This window comes from Anopheles merus, chromosome 2R (assembly GCF_017562075.2).
Source record: "Anopheles merus strain MAF chromosome 2R, AmerM5.1, whole genome shotgun sequence".
Classification (NCBI taxonomy): domain Eukaryota; kingdom Metazoa; phylum Arthropoda; class Insecta; order Diptera; family Culicidae; genus Anopheles; species Anopheles merus.
The window spans coordinates 7,148,934-7,175,170 of NC_054082.1; the positions used below are offsets into that span (position 1 = coordinate 7,148,934).

Genomic DNA, 26,237 nt, shown 5'->3' on the forward strand with positions numbered 1-26,237 from the left:
AGCTTCTCCGTTACTGACGACGCGTCGCGGTACGGTTCCAATATATTTTACCTTCAAACGCACAGATCACACACCGCCCTGTCGAGTGGCTACTACTTTCGCTTTTCCTTCAACCATCGCGCGCGCTCTCTTACTGCTCTGGTGTCTCTTTCTCGCTCTCTTCCTCTCTCTCTCTCTCTCTCTCTCTCTCTCTCTCTCTCTCTCTCGGTTGCTGCAGAACGGCAGCCTATTCCTTTGTGTCTGTTGCTTTCTCTCTTTTGCTTTAGTTTTCTCTTCGTTCCCGCTCTCGAAACAATGCGTCGGGTTTCTTCTGGTTTGTTTTCTCTCTTTTGAGTGTGTTTTTGGGGGGAGTGGGAGAGCTGATTGATGTCGCACACCTGTTCTCGTGCCCAGTGTAATGCATGCCTGCTACACCAGCTCCATTTGAATATGTGCAACCAGACGCAATCGACAAAAAGCAGAGCAGAGTTTTTCCACAATAGCTTCCTTCAGATGGTAGATTGTCGAAAATATGATTTACGTCCTAATTTATAAAATTGTTTGCTGTTTTGAGCTGCACTACCTCAAGTTATCGGCAACTGTTTGTAGCATATTAAAATGGTTTATTTACTTGTTGATTGTCGTGCTTATTGGACGAATTTAACACATAAACACACGCAACCACACGCACAAGGCAATCAAGATGTGAGGAAACTGCACAAAAAAAATCAACCATTTTGTCGATTATTCCTGCTCCTATTCTGCCCCCCACGGGCCAGCTATCGTCCAGCACAGGGAAGTGATTCAATGAAATGATGATGACATTCGTAAATTATGTACAGTGATCAGGTAAAAGTATGATGTTGTCCACTGATACATGCCTATTAAGCGCACGATTGTTTACATGCCGAGGTAACAATCTGAAGGACTTTATCAGATTGTGCACCAACAGTACAAGGAGGCAGCAACTGTAGCACCAGCGCCGCAGTGACACACTCGATTAAAGCGACACAGTTCACGCGCACGAAACGCACCCTCTCCCGAGCGACGACGACGACGACCTTGCGAGCAGGAGAGCGAAGGGGGAATGGCACGCGGTACGATTGAATTAACTGCATTGAAGCAAAACAAAAACTTTATTAATCATTGAATTTCCAATTTAGATATTGCGTTAAAAATTCATCCATAATCTAATTTTGCCTGATCAATACACGCTATAAATAGCAACTGTGGCATTGTTTTGTTGTACGGCTCATCGATAGTGGGCTACCCTTTTGCGAGGCGTATTGTGATGTGTATGGGTTGCATTTTAAATTAAATGACAAAACACTGAAATGTGAAAGTTTCCACCGCTGCTCATCCCTATCGACTCTACCGTTTTGCACACAATGCACAATGGCAAGCAGTGAATTATGCACACAACCTTTTGCCCAGTGACTACAGTTGGCAAGGAAAAGTGTGCCTGCTATCCATGTTGTTATCCTTGCGCGGTGATAAAATAGTAAATCAATTGTTTAACTTTTGAAAGTTTGTTGTTATCCACTTGCAGTGCTCCAGTTGCATCTTTTACTGTACAATGCAGTGTGTGCAAGTGCAAAGATGAGAAGCTGCTTCATAAATAATTTGAAAACTCTTTCAACATCACAAACACGTTTTAAGCGAGCCTTTGACTGTATATTTGCGAAAATGTACAGCCTTGTCAAGGACGCACTGCAACCCATTATTCAGTTCAAATACTATCGCAGAACCGTCCTCTCATACGCAGGATAAAGTATTCTGACTTTAGTCCAGGCCTTTAAAGAGGACCCTGGACCAACAACGATTGTTGGGCTATCGATCAAAAGGATGAATTTGGATTAGATACATCTGTTTGCAGCGCTTAGAATCCGCTTGCTAAGCTTACTCCACTCCTGTGGCTTTGTTAAAACACCCCGTAGCTGTTTTAAAGCTGATTAAAAGCTACCTTTAATTTGTCTGCAAAGTAGAACGAAATTCTACTTGCCACTGTCACGATATTTGATGGCCATCAATTTATTGCATTTTTCACATTTTTCTGGTCCAATTTTTCCAAACCCAAACTCTTAGAAGGCTTTTTAAATTTGTGTCAACGCATTTTGTTCGGTTACGGTTCAAACATTACCCGAATGTCACACGGCGAGCCGTCAGGTCGCTGCTCGAACAAAAAAAAACTGCTCGACTCGCTCTGTCAGTGGCCCGTGCACAAATACTGCTGTACGGGTCGCCATCGCCACCAGTGGGAAAAAAATAACAAAGCAATCCAGCAGCAGGGCGAACGCACAAAAAGAAACGAACAAAACGCTCGGCCCCGAAGGTGTACCAAATTTTCTCAAGTGAACTTTACATTTTTGAGCGATTGTTGAAATTTTCGTACGAAATTACTTGCGAAACGTACAAATTGGTGTCAACGCGCATTTTGGTTCGTGCAAAACCTTCCGGCAGGCTGAAATTCGAAGTAACGCAAAATTGCGACGTTGTGAGCTACATTATTAAGCGTTTTCTCCTTGAGGTAATGAACTGCAAAAGATGGAGGTGCTACCGGGTTTGTTACATTCTTGCTTGAGTGCTGCTGGTGTTGCAATACTGGTTAGGCGCTTGGGGGAGAGGCAATTGTGCATCCATGTTCCAGGGTAAAAAAATGGATTTCCAAAAATGTTACAAACGTTTCTGGACTAGTACCATTATTATTTGGGGAGTGTGAACAGGCTGAATGGAAGGGATATTTGTCCACCAACAAGCGTCCTTCACCCCCTGCGGTGTAAAGGCTATTCCAATTCACCTTGAGATAGTAAAAGCAGCGAAGCAACTTCAAGCAATGGAGGCAGTGACACGCAAACGAGAAGCGTACGGAATATCAAGTGTATTGTTTCACCCCCTCCCCACCGTCACTGTCCTAGAAAGGCATTATTATTATGAGCTTTGTTTTGGTAGAAGTGCAATAGACGAGGAAGAAGACGTCATTTGGAAGAGTACGTTAGCCAATTGTTTATAATTAGTCGAAGGCGAAAGTAAACAAATAACGCATAACAAGTTGAAACACACACACACAGACATAGATACAGATACACACCTAAGCCTACATGACTCTTTTCGCCTTCCAAGCCCAGGGAGTGCAGCACTGATGTGAATCCAAATATTCATTACATAAAATTGATAATAGTCTGTATTTCAGTACACACCCACACAAACACACTAGCAAATTGTTTGCCGATCGGTCCTGCAAGCGACAGAGCAAATGAAAATGAAGATGCCCGACAACAACATCGGCGGCAGCAGCTCGAACACCTACACACACATCACCCTGCACGCGGGCAACGGGTTCAATCGGGGCGCTGGTGGCGGCGGCGGTGGAGGCGACGCAGAAACGGTGGCGGCCCGCAACACCGCGATCCCGTATCCGAACGATCCGTACGACTCGGACGGGGACAGCATGAGCACACCGCCCAACGAGGAAGCCACTGGCCCAGCGGACGACTTTGCTGAGTACATGTGGATGGAGAACGAGGACGAGTTCGACATGCAGGAGATGCAACGGCTAGAGGAGGAAGAGCTGATGGACCAGTGCATCGAGGCGATGATGATGGATGAGATGGCTTCGGCGGAGCGGATGGCTTCGACGGCGCTGGTAGGCAATGTGCCGAGAGAAAGGTAAGAGAGTGCGCGCGCCCGCGAAGCTACCGAAGCCCTTTCGGAGTTGCTGCATTGTCTCGTATCCTATCGTTATCGTGTCCGCCTTTATCCCATTCTCCTGCAGCGGTCTGATGAACATCCTGTCCAGCCTACAGCTCGACAAAGAGGGACAGCAGGGGCAGCAGACCCGCCAGCCCAAGGATGTGAACGTGGAGAAATCGACGCTAAACCCACTGGCCGCCGAGTTTGTGCCATCGCTGCGTGCGCTCGTCGCTCCAACGTCCTACTGAAGCCACAGTCGGGCGGGAACAAGCATCTAAAAAGGTATGCAAATACTCACAAAGCGAGAAAAAAAGTGGAAAAAGGGGCGATTTTTTTTTTACGATTATAATTGCCTTATTCTTTGTACGACGAACGTGTGTAATGTGTAAGCGCATAATAACACAACCCCATAGAGAGCTAATACTGTTTAACTGTCCTTCCGCTGGTGGGGCTGCATTGGAATTAGTGTGTTTGTGAGTACGTGCGTAGAATTTGCGTTTACTTTTCAATGAAAAGTAACGATTCTCGAGTCATGCCACTTCCCATTTTGCTGGTTACGAATTTCGCGCACACTGGGCAACATCGGTAGCCGATGCTTGCATCTGGGGGATGCCATTGTACTTACGAAGGGAACCAGATCCCTTCGTCTCGTCTGTTAGATAGCTGTGTAATACGAACCCGTGTGTGTGTACTGGCGTTGGAAGTACACCGCTTAATAATAGAACGAATTTTGAACGCATTCGCTACCATCACCCACACATACTGGTGATGGAAACATGCCGAGTGCACACACAAACTCTTCCACCGTGGCAACGAACTTGAAGAATAATTATTAATTACATGGCTGTACTGCTTCCGCACGCCCCAGAGAGTACAATACTTACCTCCCCCCTTTTTTTTTTGGTGGCATAGGACTTTTAATCTGTTGTGTTAGTTGGTAAAGATTTATGGTGCAATGCGAAATCAGCCCTCCTACTACACCTACCCGTTATATATAGGGAACAAAACAATGTGCTTAAATCGAAACCTTTACGGAACCGTCACCGTCGTCGCGTATGTCTTGAGAAGAAGGTCCAACTTTTTTTTTGTATCGTGAGTTTGGGTAGTGTGCAAGTTCCTTTTTTATGTTTCAGCCATTTTTATTCTTACTTTTTTTGTGTCTTTCATAAAATATTTCCCCGCAAAAAAACATACATATTTACATTTGCGCTCTCATCGGTTACGCTATAAGAGAAACGAAAGCAGTCGAACACAAAAAAAGGTCCCGCGATTGCTTTCGGGAACCGATATTTCATCATTAGATCGTTGTTAGTGATTAGTTGTAAGCAGGCTACTGATACTACACAGAAACGCCACTAAAACTATAATAATTTACAAACAACAAAAACAAAAAAAGTATAAAAAGTCAACAAGAAAAGTCTGCTGTATGTGTTAGTATTATGATTGTTCGTGGCGTGGCGACAACTGGCAAGTGCAAACCCAGGTGTGCACGTTTGTTAGGGAAAAGGCGATCGAATTTGCCACAGGAATAGAACATTTCTTTCGTTACAAGAAAGGATGATGTTTCAACTGTGATACGATTATCGTTGATTCATATCCACTATCGGGATTAAGTCATTCAGGCATAAGTTTTGTTTTTCCCTCCTCTTTTACCCGATCTTTTGTGCGATGGTGGATGGCGCTACCGCGGTTGGTGCGGTTGTTAAGGTTCTCTCTGTGTGTTTTGTCTCCTCATTTCATACGGAAAAACCACCGGTGGGACAGCACCACCGCAGAGCAGAGACGAAGAGTTTCCGTTTGCATTTTACAATAGGATCGTATGGTCCGTTGTACTCTCATGTAGAAAGGTGGTACAAATATCCGTCAGCTTTTTTTTTGTTTTGTTTTGTTTACAAATGATCGAATGAAATTTAAGTTTTAATGTGTACAATTTTAGGTTCGGTACACAAGGAACCGTAAGAAAGCAACATGACACGACAATTAGTTCTAGTGCTGCAACAGCAAAACGAAAAAAATAAGATAAAATAAGCGCAAACAGTTTATTTAGAGCGAATCGAGATTTAAGTGTAACGGAATCCTAATTGTGTGATAGTTTAGAAAGAAATGGTCAAAACCGTGCAAAAAAATAAAAAATAAAAAAGACTGCATTAAAGTCTTCAAAGAAAGTGATGAGACGATGTTTTATTCACTGTTTAAAAGCAGTACCGTTACTGGATTGATTTGAATGCAATTATCCTTTTATTCGCGGTGTAATTCACTCTTCCGTTTATTGGTTAATGGTAAATAGCAGTAAAATCAAACCTACTCTAACACGATGCTGATTTTACAACTTTGTCACTCTGTCTATCTCGGCTACGTTCAACAATCGGCAACTGTGGGATGTCCTGTTGTTCGTTTCCAGTTTCCAGCTTCCAGTGTCTAGTTTCCAGTTTCCGGGTTCTTTACTCCCTGTGTTCTCCAGTGTTTGATGACGGATCCTTTACGGTGCGCATTAATTTTGCTTTTCGTGGTTGATTCGTGTGTAATCTTAAAAATACTTACCAGATGGTTGTGGACGAATGACTATTTGTCTTGTTTCAGTTTTGAACTCATCTATTACTTTAAATTATCTATATCGCACATGTCCTAAAGGCAGAGTCTTGTTTGCATTAAAATAATTACAAAGAATTGTTTTAATGCAGTTGTCCCTTTCCCTAAATACAACTTATGTCTAACAAAATTTCTTAAAGTAAGTAATCTTTCGCTGTGTCGCGCTTGCGACACATGCTGAATTGTGCGGCCAACTACATATGATGGTTGGATTAATTGAGCGCCGACTGTTGCTCAATCAATAACATATTTTTTCTGTTTGATTGCGGTGGCCGTAGTATTGCCTAGTGAACATTTCGCACACGACATCGTAATCACGCCTTACAGGCATTTCGACTGCGTGTCATTCACAGTTTTTCAACTGCACACAATGCGTAACACTATCTTATGCATAAATGTTATGAGCTAATTATTCTAACACAACTTTATCGTCATTCATTTCTTCTGGTGGAGGTGGCTGTTGGTGAACAGTAAACGGCAAAGGGGTAAGAGTTCGTCTCAAGCGTCCCTGTGGGATTGACACAATTTTCGAAACTTACCAGACTGTAGGGCACGGCTTTGCATCGGCTTCCGTTGTGCAGATACGTTATCTTGAGCGCGGCGGCCGCCGAATCTTTGTTCTGATAGTCAAGCACACACACTTCATTTCCAGGCGTTCCGACCGTTCTCATGAAAACGATATTTCCGCAAGACTTGAACGTTTCAAAAATTTCCACCTCAGAATAGGCTGTAGAGAGTATGTGTATAAAGTAAAACAAACAAAAAAATAGCATCAATTGGGATTGGGCACATCGGCAATATGAAGCAGTCGGCGGAGGCGACACACTCACGTCCATTACAGGTCACTCCTATGCCACGATTCGCACTCATTTTGTAGCGCGTCTCGTGGACAGTAACACGGATCAGGCGTCCCAGCACCGTCTTCAGATTTTGCTCCAGTGCCATATAGGCCTGATACATGGTTTCGAACTTAACGATCATCGTTTTCGAATCAGGCGTGAAGGTTTTCGTTTCTGACACGAACTCAACTTTGCCATAGTGGCTGAAAAGCTTTGCGACGTACTGCTTGCTGGCTTTTTTCGGAAGATTGCTAACTTGCACGAATGGTCTTTCCGGCCAATTAGCCCGTTTGTAAGCGGGCGGATCCAGTCCGGTTTTGGCCCGCTTGTTTTGTGCACTAGCTGCTGCAAAACTTTCTAGCAGCCGCTTCTGCACCTCCGAACCGTTGATAGAACCGGTGGAAGCGGATTTCCATTCATCCTCGTCATTGGTTGGAGTTGGCGATCTGGAACGAAACGATGGTGCCGGTGGAGGGGATGGTGCAGGTGGAATATCATCATCGTCGTCGACATCCTGTTCGCCCGTCGGTGAAAACTCCCTGTCTATTGGGGCTGATTCCGGCGAGGGCGCTTCCACACCAGTATCGTTGGTCAGCACTACGAGCGTGTTCGATGGCGTCGAGGCTGATCGAGGTGGCAGGCTGCCAGGTTCGCTAGTGCTACGGTAGTAGTCCTCAATGATCGATAGCATCTGCAGCTGCTCCGGATACGTGAAGAGCGTAAAGCTGCTCAACTGCTGAAAACCGCTGTCTCCGTTGATGAGGTAACGAATTTTATCATCACCGCTCAGGGACAAAAAGTACGGGAAAGTGACGCATTGATTGACTATGTCACGAACCAAGTTAAACTGATTCGCCATTGACAGCGCGGTGAAGTTTTTGCACTTGATCATTTGTGCTTCGACGGTTTGCATTAAACCTCGCATCCGCGGACTAATTTCCTGTCCGCCTAATTGCATCGGTCCACCAGACATGGGTCCAGCCGGTCTACTCATACCACCAGACATTGGTGGCGGTATCCAGCTACCGAGGCCACCTGGATTAGAAGGGCCCATTGGTCCCATTGGTCCCATTGGTCCCATCGGTGTCATCGGTCCCATTGGTGTCATCGGACCCATCGGACCCATCGGACCCATCGGACCCACCGGTCCCATCGGACCCACCGGTCCCATCGGGCCCACCGGTCCCATCGGACGCATCGGCCTAGGCCCCATCGGAGCATTTTGCACCGGTCCGCTCCAAGGAGCGCCAGATGCAGCTCCCGGACCCACATTAGGGTTGATGGGAGCTGAATTTTGCATCATCCCCGGCGGCCCGTCGTTGGTCTGTGCACCGCCCATTCCCTGCTGTGGATTGTTCGAACCCGGCAGGGAAGATACAGTAACACAAAAGCGACCCACACACATCACTTTCATTGCCCTCGCTTGACATTTCTCTTTGGCCATGCACACGATGGCTACCTCCACCTTGGGACGGTATACATACTTGACGTCGCCTATCATACTGAAACGGTCGTAAATATCCTCATCGGCTATTTCTTCCGTGAGGTCGGTTACTTTCACACACAGTTTCGGATCATGCACGATACAGTGATCGGCCATCAGGATGACCAGCCGTCGCGAACACATGAACGAATTGTTGAGCTTGCAAACGCGTTTCGCTTCCAGCTTGGTTTCGAAGCTAAGGTAAGCGACACGGATCGGCGACGAGCTGTACTCTTTCAGCTCGCGCAAATTGATTACCGTTCCGTATTTTTTAAAATAATCTCTAAACTCTATCAAACCTTGCCTCGGCCCATAATTCCAAACCTGCACCTCGTTCCGGTAGTACTGCGGGTTGGGATTGCAGTACTGCGGGTTGAACGCCGTTGGCAGCACCGACATGTTCTTGCGCTCCTCGATGTCGTTAATGTGCAGTAACATGTTTTCCTTGCGCGTCCGCCTTGGAGGAGTGCGTGTATCCGTGCTGCGAGGAGCGTACGTGGGAGTTACGTAGCGCTTTGCCGAGTACGGCCGTATCGCCACCGTCTCGCCAGCGACGAGCTTCAGTAGGTTAACATCCCGGGCCGCCTTCTCGGAGTCCATGCGGACAATTGTGTTGTAATTAACGGCATCGATGCGTTGTATGTATTCGACGCGCCCATGCTCGGAAAATGTTTCAAATATCTCGTCGTTAGTTATATCTGGAAGCATTTCAACATTCGTTCAACAACCAATCGCTCATTTCCTCCCAACGACAGTTGAGTGTACGATACTCACAAACACTCGTGCGCTGTATGATAACAGCTTGTTCCGAAGGGTTCGACGTGTACCCTAGCAATCGGTTGTACACCTCCATTCCAAAGCCCTGAAAGTTCAAAGGCGCGTGCAGAAATGCCGTCCGCGCCATCTTCGGATGCTGATAGGTGACGTAGCCAATGTTGGACATAACGCAGCTAGCCGATTTTTGCATCTCCCAGTCGACAATCTTCCCGAACCGGCCCAAAAATTCGACCACATCATCCTCCTCGGTGTTTCTGGGGATGTTGGTCACAAGCACTGCACAGAAAGAACATTTTCGCGAATTATGTTTGTGGTACTGTACTGTACTGCCACTTCTGGTGCGGCTTACTTACATGTAGTTTCATGTTCCGCGTCTGGATCATAAACCAGATCCAGCTTGTCGCACTTGTCCCTGATGCTTGTATACGCTACGGCCTTTTTCTGCTCTAGAAACATACTGATTTTTCGCTTCACTTCTACGATGTAGGGTTCGATGCCCTTCAGCGACTTCTTCAGCTCCATTGCCGCCTTTATGGATGCGTTATCCTTAAAGGACACGTATGCATAGTTCTGCGATGGTTTTTGTACACATTCAACCGACCCAACTGCTTCGAAGTGTGCGTACAGGTCTTCCTCGGTGATGTCTGGGGAGAACGCACAGAAAGAAATCGTTGGGTTAGGTGAAAATCTAGGCTAGCAGTCGGTCGTGATTTAAGGGTTTGCAAGCTACTTACGCTCGTTCAGATAGCGAACCACAACGGAGAGTAGTGGCGTGAAGAACGGTTCCGCTCTCGTGCTAGCGCAGAACAGCCGCTTTTCCTTGAACATTTGCTTATTCAGATCCAGTTCCTTTTCCCGACCCAAACTTTCAGCAAACTTTACGTACGCAATCTTTGTCGGACAGTATGTACACTTAGCCAGTCGATACTCGAACCCGGTTATCTTTCCACAATCTTTAAGAAAGGTTCGTAACTCACCTTCCGTGGCAGATTTCGGCAAATTGCCGAAATAATATTCGTTTTTATTATTGTCTGCAAGGACAACCAGCAGCCGCCAGCAGAACGTGTTAGCAAATGTTTCGACCTTAAAAGGTGCAAATCGATTTGGTGCACTTACCTCCCATGGTGTAGCTGTACGTAAGAGCTAATTGGGCAGATTTTAGTGATCATTCGCCGATTTTACGACAAACTTACAGTAAATTTATAGAATTTATGTGCTGCAATATCAGGCGTACACCCCTTGTTTACGCTTTACGGCCTGCGCCATTTGACAGGTGTGACAGCTCGAACGCCGCTGGCTGTCATTTGTGAGGAAATTAGCAGCAAGCTGCTGGCTGCAGAATTCTATCTTTTCGTGATGGATCCAAACGAAGTGGTGTATATTTCTAATATTCCCAAGCAAACGTCGTTAGCGGAACTGCACAGCTTCCTGCGGTCGTCGGGAAATGTCGTCGGCTCGACGTTCATGCGTGAAAATCGAAATGATTGCCGCACCAAGATCGCCTTTGTTTTGTTCGAGAATGAAGACCAAGCGCTGGAAGCATGCAACCTGGACCAAACCCTGTTTCAGTCGCATCGGTTAAGCGTGCTGCTGTCCAATGACGACCGAAAGTTTCTTGCCGGCTTTACAATAGTGATACAAAATACGTCCTCTGGTAAGTTCCGCTTCCGGCGTACTGCTGCCTTCCTTTTCGGCCCTATCACACAGTGTGTCCCCTCTCCACTTTACCCTCTACGCTACGCCGCACAGAGACGAGCGAAGAGGATCTGTTCGAAGCCTGCTGCAGGTACGGAAATGTGGAAGCCGTACAGATCCCTACCAATTACTACGCGTTCGTCGGGTTTGCCGAGCGATCTGCGGCCCATGCGGCGCAACGGAAGCTGGACAATTCTATGCTCAAGGGTCAGCAGGTCTCGGTGAAGGTGCTGGACGAGGATGTGCGCGTACGGCTGGAAGATTTGGACAGCTACAAAACGCCGCGCGTGTACAACGAGCTGCTGCGCGCAAAGCAGCAGTACTTTGATAATCAACAACCGAGCAGAGGCAACAATCAGAACAACCGAATGAATCACGATCAGGATCAGGATCAGTATCAGGACCAGCAGCACTACGACAACGTGGACGATGACTCAATGGGACAGTTCAACCAGAATGAGGATGATTATGATCCGTCCATGGATCAACAGCAGGATAATCAGCAATGTTTTGAGGAAGAATACAGTCCTTTGCTCGTTTACCGGCGTGATGTGCGCTTTGGAAAGCTCCGATTTCAAGCCGCCAACAAAACGTCAGGTAGGTAGCAGTATTTCTAGGTAAGCCGGCGGACCGTAATCCAATTCTTGTATTTCAGTAAAAGTGGAAAATATTCCACGAGACGTTTACGACGAAGATGTCGTTATATTCTTTCAAAAATTCGGCCCAATCGTAAGCATCGAGCGCGGCATATGTCTAAACGCGGTGTTTACGAAGGTTTACATGATCACGTACGAGAACGAAGAGTCGCAGCAGCGTGCGATCAATTGCTTTTGCCGCCAGGTAGTGCTGTCCAACATTACCTGCACCGTGTTCACCATGATTCCCGGGGAAGCACTGTATCCGGTTAAAAATCAGAGCGTGTTGATCAATTATGTGCCAACCTGTAAGTTGATGTCGTCGGCTCGATACGATACGCTCGGTGGGATGTGGTTTTAATGTGACCGTGTGCTTCATTTACTCGCTAGATGTATTTTTCGATGAGATTGTGCAGGCATTCGCCGACGTCGGGAACGTGCTGTACGTAGAGAAAATGGTGCGCAACAATGGTCCGACGATCGTGCACTTTACGCACCCGATCAGCATGACCGATGCGTGCCAAATCAACTGCATCGCAGGCTATACGGTTTTCATTATGCCGGTAAGCCAGAAGGATTTTCAGCGATTCGTTTCCAGTTGCGCCTCCCTGAAGAAAGCCGCCAAGGGAAAGGTACATGGAACGTCAAAGTTCAACTATCTGCATGACATTGAAGCGAAGGAGGAGCAGGAAAAAATGGACAATATCATTTTCAAGACAGCACACAATCCCCACTATCGCAATCCTAACCCAAACAAATACAGTTTTGAAGGTAAGCGAATGTTGTCAAGGACTAAAATAGTATTTAGGCAGTGCTAAATGCAGTGTTTTGTGGTGTTCGTTTGCAGTGGTTCTTTACAACTGTCCCAAGAATATGAAGCTAACAGCGCTGAAGCAATACTTTAATCGTGCCGGCGAAGTGTTGGCCATGCGCCATGAAACTAGCAGATATGATCCGAACACATGGAAGGTGTACGTCAGCTTCGCCAACTATCTGGAGGCGTATCGAGCCATCCGGCTGAAGGGTAAGTTAGGTGGAGAGCTGATCTTCAAACACATCGCTGCGGAAAGCCCAAAGCTCGACTGCGTCGAAGGCATAATGGTGAAAGTTCTCACAGGTAAGTCTAATCTAGTTGAACGTATTGTGAACGGAGTGGAATGTCGTGTGGATGTTTTATTTGGTTTTCATTTGGTCATGATCGAAAACAAAACCGTAGCTGACACGTTACATTGATCATTAGCGTTAACAGACGGTGAAGCATATATTATTAACAAAACTATTTCTAATGTATCCGTTAGAGGAAAATATTAGCGTGGCACGAGTCACGCGCGGCTTTCTCGGATGCGGCGGGTTGTATTTTGCCGAAAAAGTAGGTTTAAACGAATTCGTCATCATCTTTCGAGACCTTAAAGGAGCCCGTATAGCGTGTGGGGTAAGGGCTATCGATCGTCACCCAGTTGAAGTTTGCTGTAAGTTGACACAAAAAAAAAAAACAACAACCAACCACCAGAACTATTCCCAGTTGCTGTCCGCACAAGGATGCCGCAGTATTGTCTTAGTTTGTGCATAGATCCTACCCGGTCACTAATACCAACCGTGCTTAACTATAAACTCACCCGAAAAATACAGGCCTAAAAGATGTGCTGAAACAGAATGGATTTAAAAAAGGCGGCCCAGGCGCTCAGTTGGACGACGTGGATGATGTGAAGCGGCGACCCCGCGTATTGCTTTCGGACATATTTGCCGACAAGGAAGTAGAAGACAACCCCCCGAAGCAGCAAAAGCCTCCAAAGCAGGAACCGGTAAAAGTGGAAGTAAAAAATGCACCCAGTGAATCACCCAAGGCGTCGACGAGCGGTGCTCCTCCCCCACTGTCACCGGACGCAAAATCGGATGATCTCCGGAAGGTGATAGCAGAAAAGCGCAGTAGCAAATCGGAATGTCAGGATAAGCTCAGCGATCTGGAAGAGATGGAACGCTACATTAAGCAAAAGGAGCAGGAGATCCAGCGTCGGCTGCAAAAGCTGGAGCGGGACGAAGCGAACGTAACGGCATTGCTACCCTCTACCAGCTCGAAGCGCCAAAAGTCCCCGGAAGGAAAGGGAAAGGACTCAACGAGCAGCAGCAGCAGCAGCCGAGCCGAGCAGAGCAGCAGTAGAAGTAAACGCCTTTCGCCGGCTCGATCGGACAGTGCGTCCACCAGCCAACGGATCAGCACGCACACGACGACGGCGACGACGGTTAGCAGCATTCCCACAACCTACCCAGCCGGGAAAATGATGTTTCCGGACCAGATGCGCTCCGTTTCTCCGTCGGACCGCTTGGCGCACGAGCGCTATATGCAGATACGGGTGGAAAAAATCGCCATCACGCAAGAGCTGGATTCGCTGCGCCAACGCTTTGACTACCGCAAGGGATCGCGGGTCGATGCGTTGCGCGATCTGCTTGCCGGGCTGAACCGTGAGCAGCGGGAGATACAGATACAGCTGGAGGCCAAGTGGCGCTTCAGAATGCCGGAAGATGTCAACTACGCGGGAAGCTCCTTCGATGCTTCACCATCACCACCGGCAAGGCGGCAAAATGTTCGATCACGCTCGCGCTCACCACGCCGTTCACCCCGTCGTTCACCTCACCGTTCATACCACCGTTCGCCCTACCGGTCACTGTCACGTTCGCGCTCTCCGTCACCGCGCAATTATGGTCGCTCGCGATCACGCTCCCGATCACGCTCGCGGTCTCACGGCCGTTCGCGACAGCTGACCCGGTCCCGGACGCGGTCGCCCGTGCGCTGGTCGCGAACATCCCGTTCGCCTTCTCCCCAGTTCTACCGCCAGAGGCGGCGCCGTTCAAGGACCCCATCCAGAGAGGCCCGGCCGCCGTCAGAACCAAGGCGAGGATATTCCTTGGAACGGGACATGTACAACATTGGACGCTATAACACAAAGCATCAGAAGCACACGGTGTTCGTCGGCAACGTTAGCAGCAAGATGTCAGAAAGAGAGATTGAGGAAATATTTGCCCGCTACGGGCGGCTGGAGAATGTGGACTTTGCGCGCCGTAAACGGTTCGGCGAAGTGTACTTCAACTACTCCAACCGCGACCATGCCTTCAAAGCGCTGGAGATGAACAACGTCAAAATAATGGGACGCCGCTTGCGCGTCTCGTTCAATTCGGAAAAACCGATCCACCGAGAGGGATACACAATCTACTACACCATGAGGCAACGTAAGTATTTGAACCGAAATCTTTCCCCTGCTCTACCCCGGCCGGCCCCCCTTCTCCTAGTCTCGCGTGAAGATGGTTATTTGACAGAAACAAATATGTGACATGTACTCCCTCCCTCCATTTTGCGGTTCCTTACCGTCTTCTCTTACAGCGACCGACGAACAGACAATTTATCAATCATATGAATCGTACGGCGAGATTGATTTCATTTGGTACCCAGAAAACGGGTTGTTTGGTACCATCACTTTCCGGCGGGCCGAATCTGCCACGGAGGCACTTGCAGTGAACGAGCTCAGCGATGGAACAACTATTCGTCCTAAACCTTTCATTGACAAAGTTAGGCACGTCCAATAAGCTTGCGTGGACGCGTAAAATTAAACACTGCGACATGGACGGCGCACAGTAAGCAACACATCATGGTTTTATCATCGATATTCTGTCATTCTAACAGTAGCAAACACTTCTGACATGTAAGTGACGGAATTTAGAAATACGGCTCAAGAAATTATTTGACCGTAAAAGTTATTGCAACACGAGCTTGTAATAAAAGCACGTAAACATTGTCGCTTAAACCAAGCGAAGAACAAATTGAGCAATTACTGGTGGTAAAAACATCATTATCGTTGCAGTGAAATATTAAAACCGCCACGGAAACGTCCGTGATTTTATTATGCTGTAACTACAAAGGACAACCCTTTCAGAAACATTGAAATTAATGTTACATTGCTTTCGTTTTATTCACTTTTTTTGTTTCAATTCACACAACAAACAATTTTCTAAAGTATCACAAACAACTATGTTAAATTGTCTCAGATCTCAGAATTGTTTCCGGGGAAGAGATTTTTTACGATGTATTTCTTTCAATATTACTCGTGCAGAGAGAGAAAACAGGAAAACAGATGCTTTTAAAGAAGCTACAATTTCACATCTTTTATTCCTTTCGCTCAATTATCAAGGTTCGCGTGTATTAGAGATAGTAAAGAAGAATCATGTCGTTTACGAACTAAATTGCTACGTTGTAAATATCTCCCTTTGTTGTTTTTTTTTTCGTTTTACTTATTTGTCGAGAAACAGTTGCAAAATACACATTTGTACTCCTCACACACCGCGTACAGTTTCAGCAAAAACGCAGGTTGCGACCGAAAATATCGAGTTAGAATTGAGTTAGGTTTAGAATGAGATTTTTATTTGCGACCCCTTTTTCTTCGCACTCCAGAAAAGAGAGATAGAGAGAGAGAGAGTATTCGCCAGCATTAAGATTAATATCATTGGAACGATAGTGGTTTAAAATGGGGAAAAAGTCAGGAATTTTTTAAGCAGCAAGAATTTTGTACCATTAGCAACGGGCAGCTTTCGCCCGTGGCGTGGTGGTGTACACTGGAGTTTGGGTTTTGGAGTTGGAAAGTAGTAATGCCCATTTAGATGACTAGTATCGACAATTGTCCGCGAAAAATTATATGTTTAGTTGCCGCCGTGTTGGAATTACTAACCACATCTACACGAAACTGAGATGCAAACGCAACTGAGAAATACGTAACGTAGTTCTGTGGACACGCGACACGGCAACCTTTTGAAATGTGTGCAGAATAAATTTAATACTTTCACAATACTTGTGAGCAGCAGGTTTCGCTGCCAAACATACACAACCAGTTATGGAAAAAGAATAAATAGATTTAAAAACACATCTTCAGGAATATTTCGTTCCTAAAGCAAACATATAATCATAATTACTCGGTCATGGAACAACATACACAAAAACTATATATATAAAATACGTAAAAAATGTTTTGTGTTTTGCAACACACACTGCACACAAAATAAGTTAACTAACGAAAAAAGAGAAAAATGTAACGATTCTCGCGTTTCTAGAGCTTGTCGATGAGTTGTGTTTTGTTTTTCGTTCAATGGCTCTTGATGTGCTTGGAACGTTTGACCAGAATAGAGCACGCAGTAAGACCGTTGGAAAACTTGCCCAGCTCGGACATATACAGCATCTGGCGTGGAGCGTCAATTTTCTGCGACAAAATCTGGGAAGATTGCAGGAAAAACGAAAAGCGTTAGCTTGTACGACAGTGCCGGTGGAACAGCAGCGTCGATGAGGCCCCATTCCTATTACCTGCGTCGAGACTGGAATTTCGTCCACGGATCGCGTGACGAGTGTGCCGTTGATGTACAGCACATTAGCTGCTGTCTCCTCCTGTAGCGTCAGCGTGTGGTACGTAAACGTTGCTTCCCTTTCGATCCGTTTCAAGATCTCTTGCGACTCCTTGCTCCGACTGACGCAGAGTACGTCGGGTCCTCCCATGGACACGTAATACTTGAGATGGTGATGTTCCGTTACCTGGCGAAAACGAGAATAGACAAACGGTTAACTTGTGACCGCCGGTTTTGATGTACTGCCGCAGAGCGAATAATGTAAAATCACTTGTAAGCAGATGCTCAAGCTGCGCTGGTGTTGCAGTGCGTCAAATTAGCCAGGGCACAAATTATCAAACTATTTCAAAATTTGCAAAAAAGCAGACTACTGCTGGCAGAGTTGAGAAAGTGCTCGATAAATTAAATAAAAACACATATAAAAGGAATGCACTGAAAAAACAAGTCATTTCAACCATTTCAAATTGATGCACTTGTAAAGTTACAACACAACCAAACATCAAATTAGAAGAGCCTCCTTCTATTTAGAAGAGAATTTAATAAGCAACAATGCTAAAATTAATAGCCATGCATAAACAACGTGTACAGGAGGACGCCTGACATTCGTATGAGTCCGTTTCGGTTGCCGGTAAGTTGACGAAAGTAGCAGCTTTCTTAGGTGCAAATGAAACTGGCCATTATCGTACCAAAGCAAGCAAAACCATCGTGCGATCTGTGTTCTACTGATAACGCATAATATAAATCGTAAGCGCTGTGGGTACACATGGGTATGTTGGAAGTACACAATGCTTTGGAACGAACATATGCAGAGAATAAAGTTTAAATAACGGAAAAAGAAAAATTAGCTTTGCTTTTGTGTTTTTTTTTTTGGTTCTGTTTTTGTGGCAAATACACGAGAGCATAGTGTAACGTATCAACCTGAATGACTCCACTGACTAAATCCAACGTAATAGGATTCACCACTTCGTCTACGTCTTCTACCTATTTGATATACAGTGGTGCACACAGGTGCGATTCGATTCCGCAGATTGCATATACACAACGAATCAGTTGGGAAGCAAGGACAGTGTGTAAAATGTAAGGATCAGAATAATTTGGTGGAGATGGTGGTTGGCAAAGAGAGAAAAAGAGAAAGAGAAGTGAAAGTGAGAGAAGGGAAGTATAGTAAATAAAAAGGTGAGTAATAAAGGTGATGAACAACAAGCGGTTCCGAGGTAAATGGTATCTTTTACAGATGGAGTCGCGATTCATTCGTCATTGCAGTCCGTGTTGCAGCATTCGTACGATGGTCGTAAATATAATCTTTTAAACAAAAAAAACTGTACAAGTTCAGACACACGAGCGAAACGAACATCGGTCTAATATCACTCGAGCTAAGGCGAAATTCTGTTTAGCAATTCTACACAATGATGATACACACAAATGAAGATGTAAGCTCTAGTGCCAACAACGACGATGGGCGGTCATATATATATGTATGTACACTAATGCCTTAACGCGATCATTTGACACAATTTAGAGGTACAGGCTATTATAGAGTCAGTTAGAAATTAGACGAAAAATCACAAGGTGTGTAAGTATCGGAAAACACATACAGCACTGAGATCAGAGGTAAATGGAATGTGGACACAACCGCACATTAGGTCCCGCTAGCCAGTACCTTAATCGGAACACAGGGATACTCGGGAAAGGCGGCCGCCACAGCGCGAGCTCCGGCCTCGTTGGTCCACTTGCTGAGTCCGACGAAAAACTCGCGCCCAGTGAACAGCACGTCGCCCCCGTCCAGTCTAGCGTTTGGATCGGCTATTTCTGCCAGTGGAAGATCCAGTTCCTTCTTCAGTACAGCCCGTACCGCCTCGACCTGTAATTGTGTAGCATACCGAATGGAACCAAGAAGCGTGTTTAGATTTCTTGCAAAAGGGTTTAGGAGATCGATTTACTAACTTCCTGCAACCGATGGGGATCGCCGGGCCGGCAAATTAATGCGATTCCATTGCAAACGACGGCGCAGTCCTCGACGAACGGACATTCGGGTAAATTTTCGTCCGGCGGCAGTTCGATCACGTCCAACCCTAGGTCACGTAACATCTTTACATAGCTTTCATGCTGCAATTTTGCCTCTTCTAGATCTATTTCTCCCCGTGTTCTTAGCGATAGTGGAATTCTGTGGGGATTGGGGGGAAAAACAAACAAGCATTAGACACTTGAACTGGTAGAGACTTCGTTGTAGGATGGCTTTTCACGCGACACATTTGGAAGGATGGGCGTTGGTATACGGTTTGATTGAGCAAATCGAGCAAAACAATTAGCCTTTGCACTGCATGATTTGATCCCCGGGGGTCTCAGACACATGTGAGCTGGACCCCACCTTTTTTCGCTGCTGGCAACGAGTGCAGTACATACCTGGCAGTGATTGCGTGTGTATAGCGGAAGGGTGACGCCATGCCTAACTAAATATGATTTTACGTTGACCAAATTAGTACCGGACCGGGCAAATGATGGAGCTACTGGGGCTACCGATGGGTGGACTATGAGCACATTTAATATACAAAAACAACACACAAAAGCGCACACACACACACACGCAGTCTACACCTTCAGTCCTACTCGGGAAGAATGGTAATTGGAAGGGAGGGAGTGAGTACACGAAATAAAATGCACACTCAACGGACGAACATTCGGCACACCCAGGCCACGGCCACTACTTTACCAATCGATTAGCCTGATTGCCTCGAAGAGTTGTGAGCTGTGCCCGTTCGGAGCTGTGGTTCGCCAAAAGTTGTTAATTTGTTGACAGCACGACGCTGTTTTCATGCCGCTGTTTGACAATGTAAACATACAGGGTGTAGCAGCACGTGCGTGCATGCAGTGTCCGGCGGGAACAGTGTTCTGAAACTTACGCCGCGCATATTATGAATGAAATCTTGCAAGTGCTAGCTGTATGGTGATGTGAAAGTGTGAAGAAAAACTCAGTTCATATTTTCGCTGCCCCAAATTAGGGACAAATGTAGTGTTTCAAATAGCTCAAAAATATTATTTGAAACCTGGGCCCCCGACATCAGCTCTTCGCACACTGTGCGCTCATCTGTCAAGCATGTCCGATGCTGCGTGCATGTGTTGGTGACATCCACGGCTCGGCCCGACTGACGTGAAAAATTAAAGCGCTCAAATAAAAAGGTGTTCTCGGGCAGATAACAACAACGCGGTGCGTGAGTTTTTGGGTGCCAAAAAGAAGGTGTACTTTACCGAATTACCGACACAACCTCATCGCAATGGCTGACCGTAAGTATGCTGCCGTGTGGCACGTTAGGTACAGTCGCTCAAATTACGATCTACGGTGCAGAAAAGTTGGCTTTCATCATTCGATGCGGCGAGAGCAGAGATGGCGTCGTCCATCTTGAAAATCGAAGCAAAGCACCTCACATTCACGAAATGTGTGTGCCGTTTTTTTCTTTCTCCTACCTGCCTAGCATGGTAGAGTGCGGGCGAATGTGTTTGCATGCTGGTGAACACATGCTTGGCCGAACCATTTACCATACCAGTACCCATTCTAGTCGCACAGCTTGAAAACAACATTTAGACTTATTCTTCCATGTTTTTCCTGCGACAGAGTACGGTGGCTACGGCAGTAATGATTTTGGGAGTGCGGCGCCGTATAGCGTTCCTCCACCAGCGATTAACCAAAGCTACAGCCAGCCTCCTCCAATGAGCAAGTTCGGCGGCGGTGGTGGCGGTGGCGGTGCCGGCAGCTACGGTCAGCAGAGTTCCGGTTCTGTCGGCGGTGGATACGGCGGTGGCCAAAGTGGTAAGTTCCGCTTTGTTTCCCTGTTGGATCGGTTGGTCGGGGCAGGTTGTTTCGAATACGTACGTGGGTGGGATGTGGTGGTGCGTGGACACCGAAACAGGAATGAAACCGTTCAAGGACATCGAAGCCTTGACGTTGGACGAATTTTAAAGCAGTGTGTAGTTAGCAGAAGGGAATGGGCGTGAGAGTGACAGAGAAAAAAAGATAAAAAATACAGCGTAGCAAGAACGCTAGAAGAAAACAAATCACACTATTTCAACAAAACATGCCGTATTTCGGACGATAATTATGTGTTCTATTTTTATCTCTTTGCTCATGCAGATTACAATGGTGGCGGAGGCCGTGGTGACGGCGGCGGGTACGGTGGTAGCAACCGCGGTGGTGGTGGTGGCGGCGGCGGCGGCGGCTACGACAGAAGAGGTGGTAACCAAACCGGCGGCTACAGGTGAGCATCGACAGTAGAGTCTGTAGGTTGTAAACGATCTCTGTCCCATACTTTATCCCCTCGCAAACTCCATGTAAGCTCCTTTCTATTTAATGCTCAACATCTGACTCGCAATATCGACAGAATACTGTACAAAAGTTAAACCCATTTCGTCCGTTGTCCATTGCCAGCGTCCAAGAGATGTATGTATATATGTATTGCGAGAAAATTATGACAACAAACCGGTTGACCGATCCTGATAAGCTGTGTAATTGCTTTGTTTGAAATGAAGTGGTTCATATGTCGACGGTTCTTGATCATATTTTGTACCCAGAATATTTTGGTTGTCAGTACTCCTGACTAGAACAATTCTAAACTGTTGATATAAATGTTAAAATAATTTGTATTTTTTGTTGTTGTCTTCTATTGGCATGTGTTGCACACATGGCTGTTAAATGTAATACTAGGTCCTTGTTGGTTTTATTGGATATTTCAGGATAATTTTTATCTTGCCCAATCGTCAACATTTGTTTGGCTTTCCTTTGCATAGCAAGGCAAAAAAAGGGCAATGAGAAGCAGAGTTCTATCCTGGTAAATTAGTTTACATGTAGTTTAATACGTTTGCAATACATTCCATACTTTACTACCCTGAATTTTGCCGATCGGTTTGAAACGAGCAGAAGAAACAATTGTTCCCGAACTGATTAAAACCCATTTAAAACTATGTGCAACCTATTTCTACCTCTACTTCTACCCCAACCATTACTACTTCTACTACTACCACTACTACTACTACTTCTACTACTGGTACTACTTCTACTCTACTGTGTATGTGCGTGTCCGTGCGATCAACAACAAATATGTAACGAAATGGTGTTTGGTTTCATGTGTTATAGCAGTGGCGGCGGCAACAAGGGTGGTTATAACAAAGGTAAACACCGAGCGACTGTTCGGTGAAAATATTATTTTTTCACTGTTCTATTATTTTATATAGTAAATACGTCTTCAAACTGCTATTAGTGACGGTAATACCTATCGAAAGAGGTACGAAAGAAAGAGAGATTAAAGTCGATAGCAGGGGAAGAAAAAACATTAAGAAAGAAAGGCGCATTACGATTTCCAACAGAAGCAAGAATAATTGCTAACAAATGTTACTATCTTATCTCAAGTTCTTTTATTAATTGTCTACAAAAGATCACTCGTCTTGTGGTTTTCCTTCTACTATTCGATGCTCATAAGGATTGATTACTTGTGGTGAGCAAACATTATTTGCTATTATGTTGTATCTGATGGGAGCTCCGCTACCATCTTCATGAGATGTTCTGTCCAAGTCGAATTTGAATGACAATTCTTTCTTTCTGTTTTTCAACCGCTTAAACTATACATTGCTAAGTATAAAGCAAAGAAATACTGTTGATGACGTTCAGCATTGCCTCTGTTTCATGTAGAATCGTGTGCACTCTCAACATTTATCGAACGTACTTTAACTTTTGTTGCTATTCTTGATTTTTCTTTATCTATTCAATCAATTTTCTCATCAATTGTGCATGAAGTCGTTATTGTCGTTATAGTTTCGTAGCAAAGAAGAAAAAAAAACCCTTTCGTAAGCAAACAGCACCCAAACGTGTAGTGCAGATAGGAAAGAATCTCAATTGAATTTTTAAACTTTGCCATAATCGTTCGCATCATGCAAAATGTAATGTAATTCTCGGTAGCAGATGATTGATGAAATAATATAATGTTGGTTGAAATCATTGTTAAAGCTCCGTTCAAACTGTCATTACTCGCTGTGAAGAGTTCGTTAAGTTTGTAGCATTGTTGGGTATATTAAAGCTGAGTACTGTGTCTGATTCAGTATAGTGATTACTATTTCTGTGGTTGTGTGGCTTTCATCCAGCGTGTTGCAAGAAACTCAGTATGTATAACATCACCGCGCGAAGCTTATAACAACGTCAAAAAAGTACTATATAGATGTCATAAAATAGTGCAACCACTACTAAACAACATGTATTCCACGTAAAGTGTATATGAAATGAATTATCTCAACGGTCAAGGTTTTCGATAGGATCTGCTTTATTGAAATAGTACAAAGAAAGGTACATAAATACGATTCGGAACCAAGAGGTGTGTAGCTCACCATCCAGCTTTAATGGTATACCACCACGAGCTTTAAATATCATCAAAAACAAGGGTCATACAAGAATGCAAAGCGTTGAAGCAACAACAGTTTACAAAGAGGCATAACTATATTTTAATTTAACTTTAACAAAACGTACTCAATTACTGTGTTACGGCCCCTATCCAAACGATCACTAATACTTGGTTTGCGTTTTTTCTTCTCTATTTTTCTCATCACACCTCCTGATCGATCGGAACATTTTCCGTATTCGTTTCTCTCTATCTGTCTCTCTTCGTCTAATGACGAAATGTGCAATGCGCGCTACCGCCGTACGCGTCGCATTGGTGTAGCCGAGGGTGAAATGATCACGCAGGAGGATACAATCTTCATTCAGGGAATGACACCGGAAACTACGGAAGAGGAAATTGCCGAACGCTTTGGATCGATCGGTGTGATTAAGGTAGGCTTTTGGAAGCGTCGAAGCGCGCGCGCGCCCGTTCATAACATTGCTGTTGTGTTGATGTATTGATTTTAACTCTTGTTTTCGTACCATTATAGCGTGACAAGCGCACCCAGAAGCCCAAAATTTGGATGTACAAGGACAAGGAAACGGGCAACATGAAGGGTGAGGCAACCGTCACGTACGATGACGCTAGTGCCGCCCAGTCCGCCATCGGATGGTTCGATAACAAGGAATTCAATGGCGCCATCGTCAAGGTGACGCTGGCCCAGCGTTTCAGCAACTGGCAGAACAAGGGTGGCAATCGGGGCGGCTTCAACAAGGGCGGCGGTGGCGGCGGCGGCGGTGGTTTCGGCGGCGGAAATCGAATGGGTGGTGGCGGTGATCGCGGAGGTGGCGGCGATCGCGGTGGCTACAACCGTGGTGGCGGCGATCGAGACGACAGCCGATCGCGCCCTCCGCCCGGCGGCGGTGGTGCGATGGGCGGAGGCCGGGGTGGTGGATTCGGCGGTGGCAGCGGGGGACAGGATCGCGAGGGCGACTGGAACTGTGGCGAATGTAACAACAAAAACTTTGCCTGGCGCAACGAATGCAACCGCTGCAAGGCACCGAAGGGCGATGGCGATGGTTCCGATGGTGGTAGCAGAGGCGGTTATGGTGGCAACCGGAATGGAGGAGGAGGAGGAGCTGGTGGCGGTCGGGATCGGGGCTCGTTCGGCGGCGGACGGGGTGGCGGTGCTGGAGGGCAGGATCGGGGCTACGGAGGATCGAATCGCGGAGGACGGGACAACGGTGGCGGCTATGGTGGCGGAGCGATGAGAGGAAAGTAAGTATCAACTACCAGCAGTGTGCGCGGGAGTGTTGTGAGAAATGTTGTTCTAATGTTTCGCCCCTCCCTCCCCTTGCAGTGACAGAAACAACCGGAATGATCAACGACAACGCCCGTACTAAGAGGGTTGCACATTGCCAATACACCTTAGACGCGTCATAGAGACATCCACACACACATTCAACACATTTTCACCCAGGGAAAGGATGTCAAACCTATTTGTCAACAATTTAGCTATATTATAGTCATGTATGCACGCATCGAGAAAGACGGATGGCGTGGGAGACTCAGCAGCGGTAGTACCATCTTGTTCTTGAATCAGGCACGAACCATTACTTTCCAATGCGCCCAGAATAAGCTGGAACAGGACCTTTTTCAACAAAAATTGTAAGCGACGAGACGAATTGTAAATGTATTATTAGTGCACGTGTTGTTCACTAAGCAAATTGCGTGAATCTGGTTGATGATCGGTATGCTCACACGTCCCCAACCCCCGGCCCCTTGAGAGGAGGGAGGGTGTGTAGCAATAATAACAACAAACCATGTAACACATCTTACCGCTGTAGAGTAACGATGCCTCAAACATTATCCACCGTCCTCCAGAGACACAAAAGCAGGTCGCAAGGGAGAGATTTACCACGTAACACAAACTAAATAAAGAGTAAAGATAAACTAAATAAGGATTGTCGCAGTTGAACTGTATTCGTGCTATGAAATCATCCGAAGGAAGTGATTGTCGATCACCATTGTAAAGCAGAATGAAGTCGCGCGAAGTGTGTACAGTATTTTTTCCACCTTGCTTTATTTATACGCCCCAATCAACTGTATCATTTTACCGATAGTTTTTTTACTGTTCTATATTAATACTCTATGTGTATGTACAATAATCAGGCTAAAATGTGGGCGAATAGTACGGGGGGAGAGTGTGCGTGAACATAAATTACGGAAGCATCGGCGTAAACATGATTGGCAGATGCTGATGCACCCAAAAGGAAGTTTGCTCCTGTCTCTAACGGCGGGGGGATTGGCAAATCCTGCTGCTGTTTGAAAGTCACGAGCAACACCCATTCATTTCACTGCGAAACTTGCACGCCTGCGCGAACTGGAAACTTAACGTAAAGCATTAAACCTAGGCTGCTTTTCGTTCTAGTTGCGTTTACACATTTGTACGTATATATTATTGTTTTCCGTGTTCGGACACGTACCAGACGACTTTACAAGGATTAGGACAGATTGTTTGCATGTGTGCACTTTCTTATTTTCATTCTCCTACTTGGCGCAACAACTGTAACCGGTCCAGACCCTTTACATCCAGCTCTTAATGGGGATTAGTGGTCCTCTCGGCACGTATTTTATTTGTATCGCAGCGCGCGCACAAGCTGTTAAGCGGCTGTACCGTGGGGCCGGCCCCCTTCACCTTGCTATGTTTTTGTATGTATAAGTTACCACTGGGCAATTGTTTTGTTTGAACGCTATCACTACCTTTTCGCAAACGTCCCGATGTCGTTCAAATTATGAAGCAAAGCCAACAAAA

The 26,237-nt window shown here is 45.9% G+C and overlaps 5 protein-coding genes across 11 annotated transcripts; 3 read left to right on the forward strand and 2 right to left on the reverse strand.

Moving 5' to 3' along the window:
* Window positions 1–2,214: 2,214 nt before the first annotated feature.
* On the forward strand, window positions 2,215–4,131 carry LOC121587963 (polyadenylate-binding protein-interacting protein 2B). Of its 2 annotated transcripts, none has more exons than XM_041905370.1 (3): window positions 2,215–2,506; window positions 3,158–3,645; window positions 3,752–4,131. In XM_041905370.1, the coding sequence occupies exons 2-3, from the start codon at window positions 3,233–3,235 to the stop codon at window positions 3,915–3,917; spliced, it is 579 nt and encodes a 192-aa protein (XP_041761304.1). In that variant the 5' UTR covers window positions 2,215–2,506; window positions 3,158–3,232; the 3' UTR covers window positions 3,918–4,131. The 2 variants fall into 2 exon arrangements, with proteins under 2 accessions (XP_041761304.1, XP_041761303.1); XM_041905369.1 differs by having other exon boundaries at window positions 3,170–3,645.
* Window positions 4,132–4,474: 343 nt separating this feature from the next.
* On the reverse strand, window positions 4,475–10,672 carry LOC121587952. 2 transcript variants are annotated; one of them, XM_041905350.1, is made up of 7 exons: window positions 10,474–10,671; window positions 10,092–10,388; window positions 9,711–10,001; window positions 9,355–9,633; window positions 7,089–9,278; window positions 6,798–6,985; window positions 4,475–6,715 (listed from the first exon to the last, which is right to left on the reverse strand). In XM_041905350.1, exons 1-7 carry the CDS (start codon window positions 10,478–10,480, stop codon window positions 6,668–6,670), a joined length of 3,300 nt encoding a protein of 1,099 aa, XP_041761284.1. In that variant the 5' UTR covers window positions 10,481–10,671; the 3' UTR covers window positions 4,475–6,667. The 2 variants fall into 2 exon arrangements, with proteins under 2 accessions (XP_041761284.1, XP_041761283.1); XM_041905349.1 differs by having other exon boundaries at window positions 4,475–6,985; window positions 10,474–10,672.
* On the forward strand, window positions 10,647–16,356 carry LOC121587951. Its single transcript, XM_041905348.1, has 8 exons — window positions 10,647–11,011; window positions 11,107–11,649; window positions 11,708–11,995; window positions 12,078–12,458; window positions 12,535–12,804; window positions 12,986–13,156; window positions 13,317–14,912; window positions 15,064–16,356. The coding sequence occupies exons 1-8, from the start codon at window positions 10,714–10,716 to the stop codon at window positions 15,264–15,266; spliced, it is 3,750 nt and encodes a 1,249-aa protein (XP_041761282.1). The 5' UTR covers window positions 10,647–10,713; the 3' UTR covers window positions 15,267–16,356.
* On the reverse strand, window positions 15,816–19,883 carry LOC121587960 (N(G),N(G)-dimethylarginine dimethylaminohydrolase 1). Of its 2 annotated transcripts, XM_041905365.1 has the most exons (6): window positions 19,470–19,883; window positions 19,011–19,230; window positions 18,727–18,927; window positions 17,985–18,047; window positions 17,029–17,253; window positions 15,816–16,939 (listed from the first exon to the last, which is right to left on the reverse strand). In XM_041905365.1, exons 1-6 carry the CDS (start codon window positions 19,508–19,510, stop codon window positions 16,814–16,816), a joined length of 876 nt encoding a protein of 291 aa, XP_041761299.1. In that variant the 5' UTR covers window positions 19,511–19,883; the 3' UTR covers window positions 15,816–16,813. The 2 variants fall into 2 exon arrangements, with proteins under 2 accessions (XP_041761299.1, XP_041761300.1); XM_041905366.1 differs by lacking the exon at window positions 17,985–18,047 and having other exon boundaries at window positions 19,470–19,882.
* A 325-nt stretch (window positions 19,884–20,208) lies between these two features.
* Window positions 20,209–25,380, forward strand: LOC121587959 (RNA-binding protein cabeza). Of its 4 annotated transcripts, none has more exons than XM_041905360.1 (7): window positions 20,209–20,348; window positions 20,677–20,871; window positions 21,193–21,316; window positions 22,192–22,226; window positions 23,765–23,874; window positions 23,973–24,700; window positions 24,783–25,380. In XM_041905360.1, the coding sequence occupies exons 1-7, from the start codon at window positions 20,339–20,341 to the stop codon at window positions 24,823–24,825; spliced, it is 1,245 nt and encodes a 414-aa protein (XP_041761294.1). In that variant the 5' UTR covers window positions 20,209–20,338; the 3' UTR covers window positions 24,826–25,380. The 4 variants fall into 4 exon arrangements, with proteins under 4 accessions (XP_041761294.1, XP_041761295.1, XP_041761296.1 ...); XM_041905361.1 differs by having other exon boundaries at window positions 22,195–22,226; XM_041905362.1 differs by lacking the exon at window positions 20,677–20,871 and having other exon boundaries at window positions 20,211–20,348.
* The last annotated feature ends 857 nt before the right edge of the window (window positions 25,381–26,237 follow it).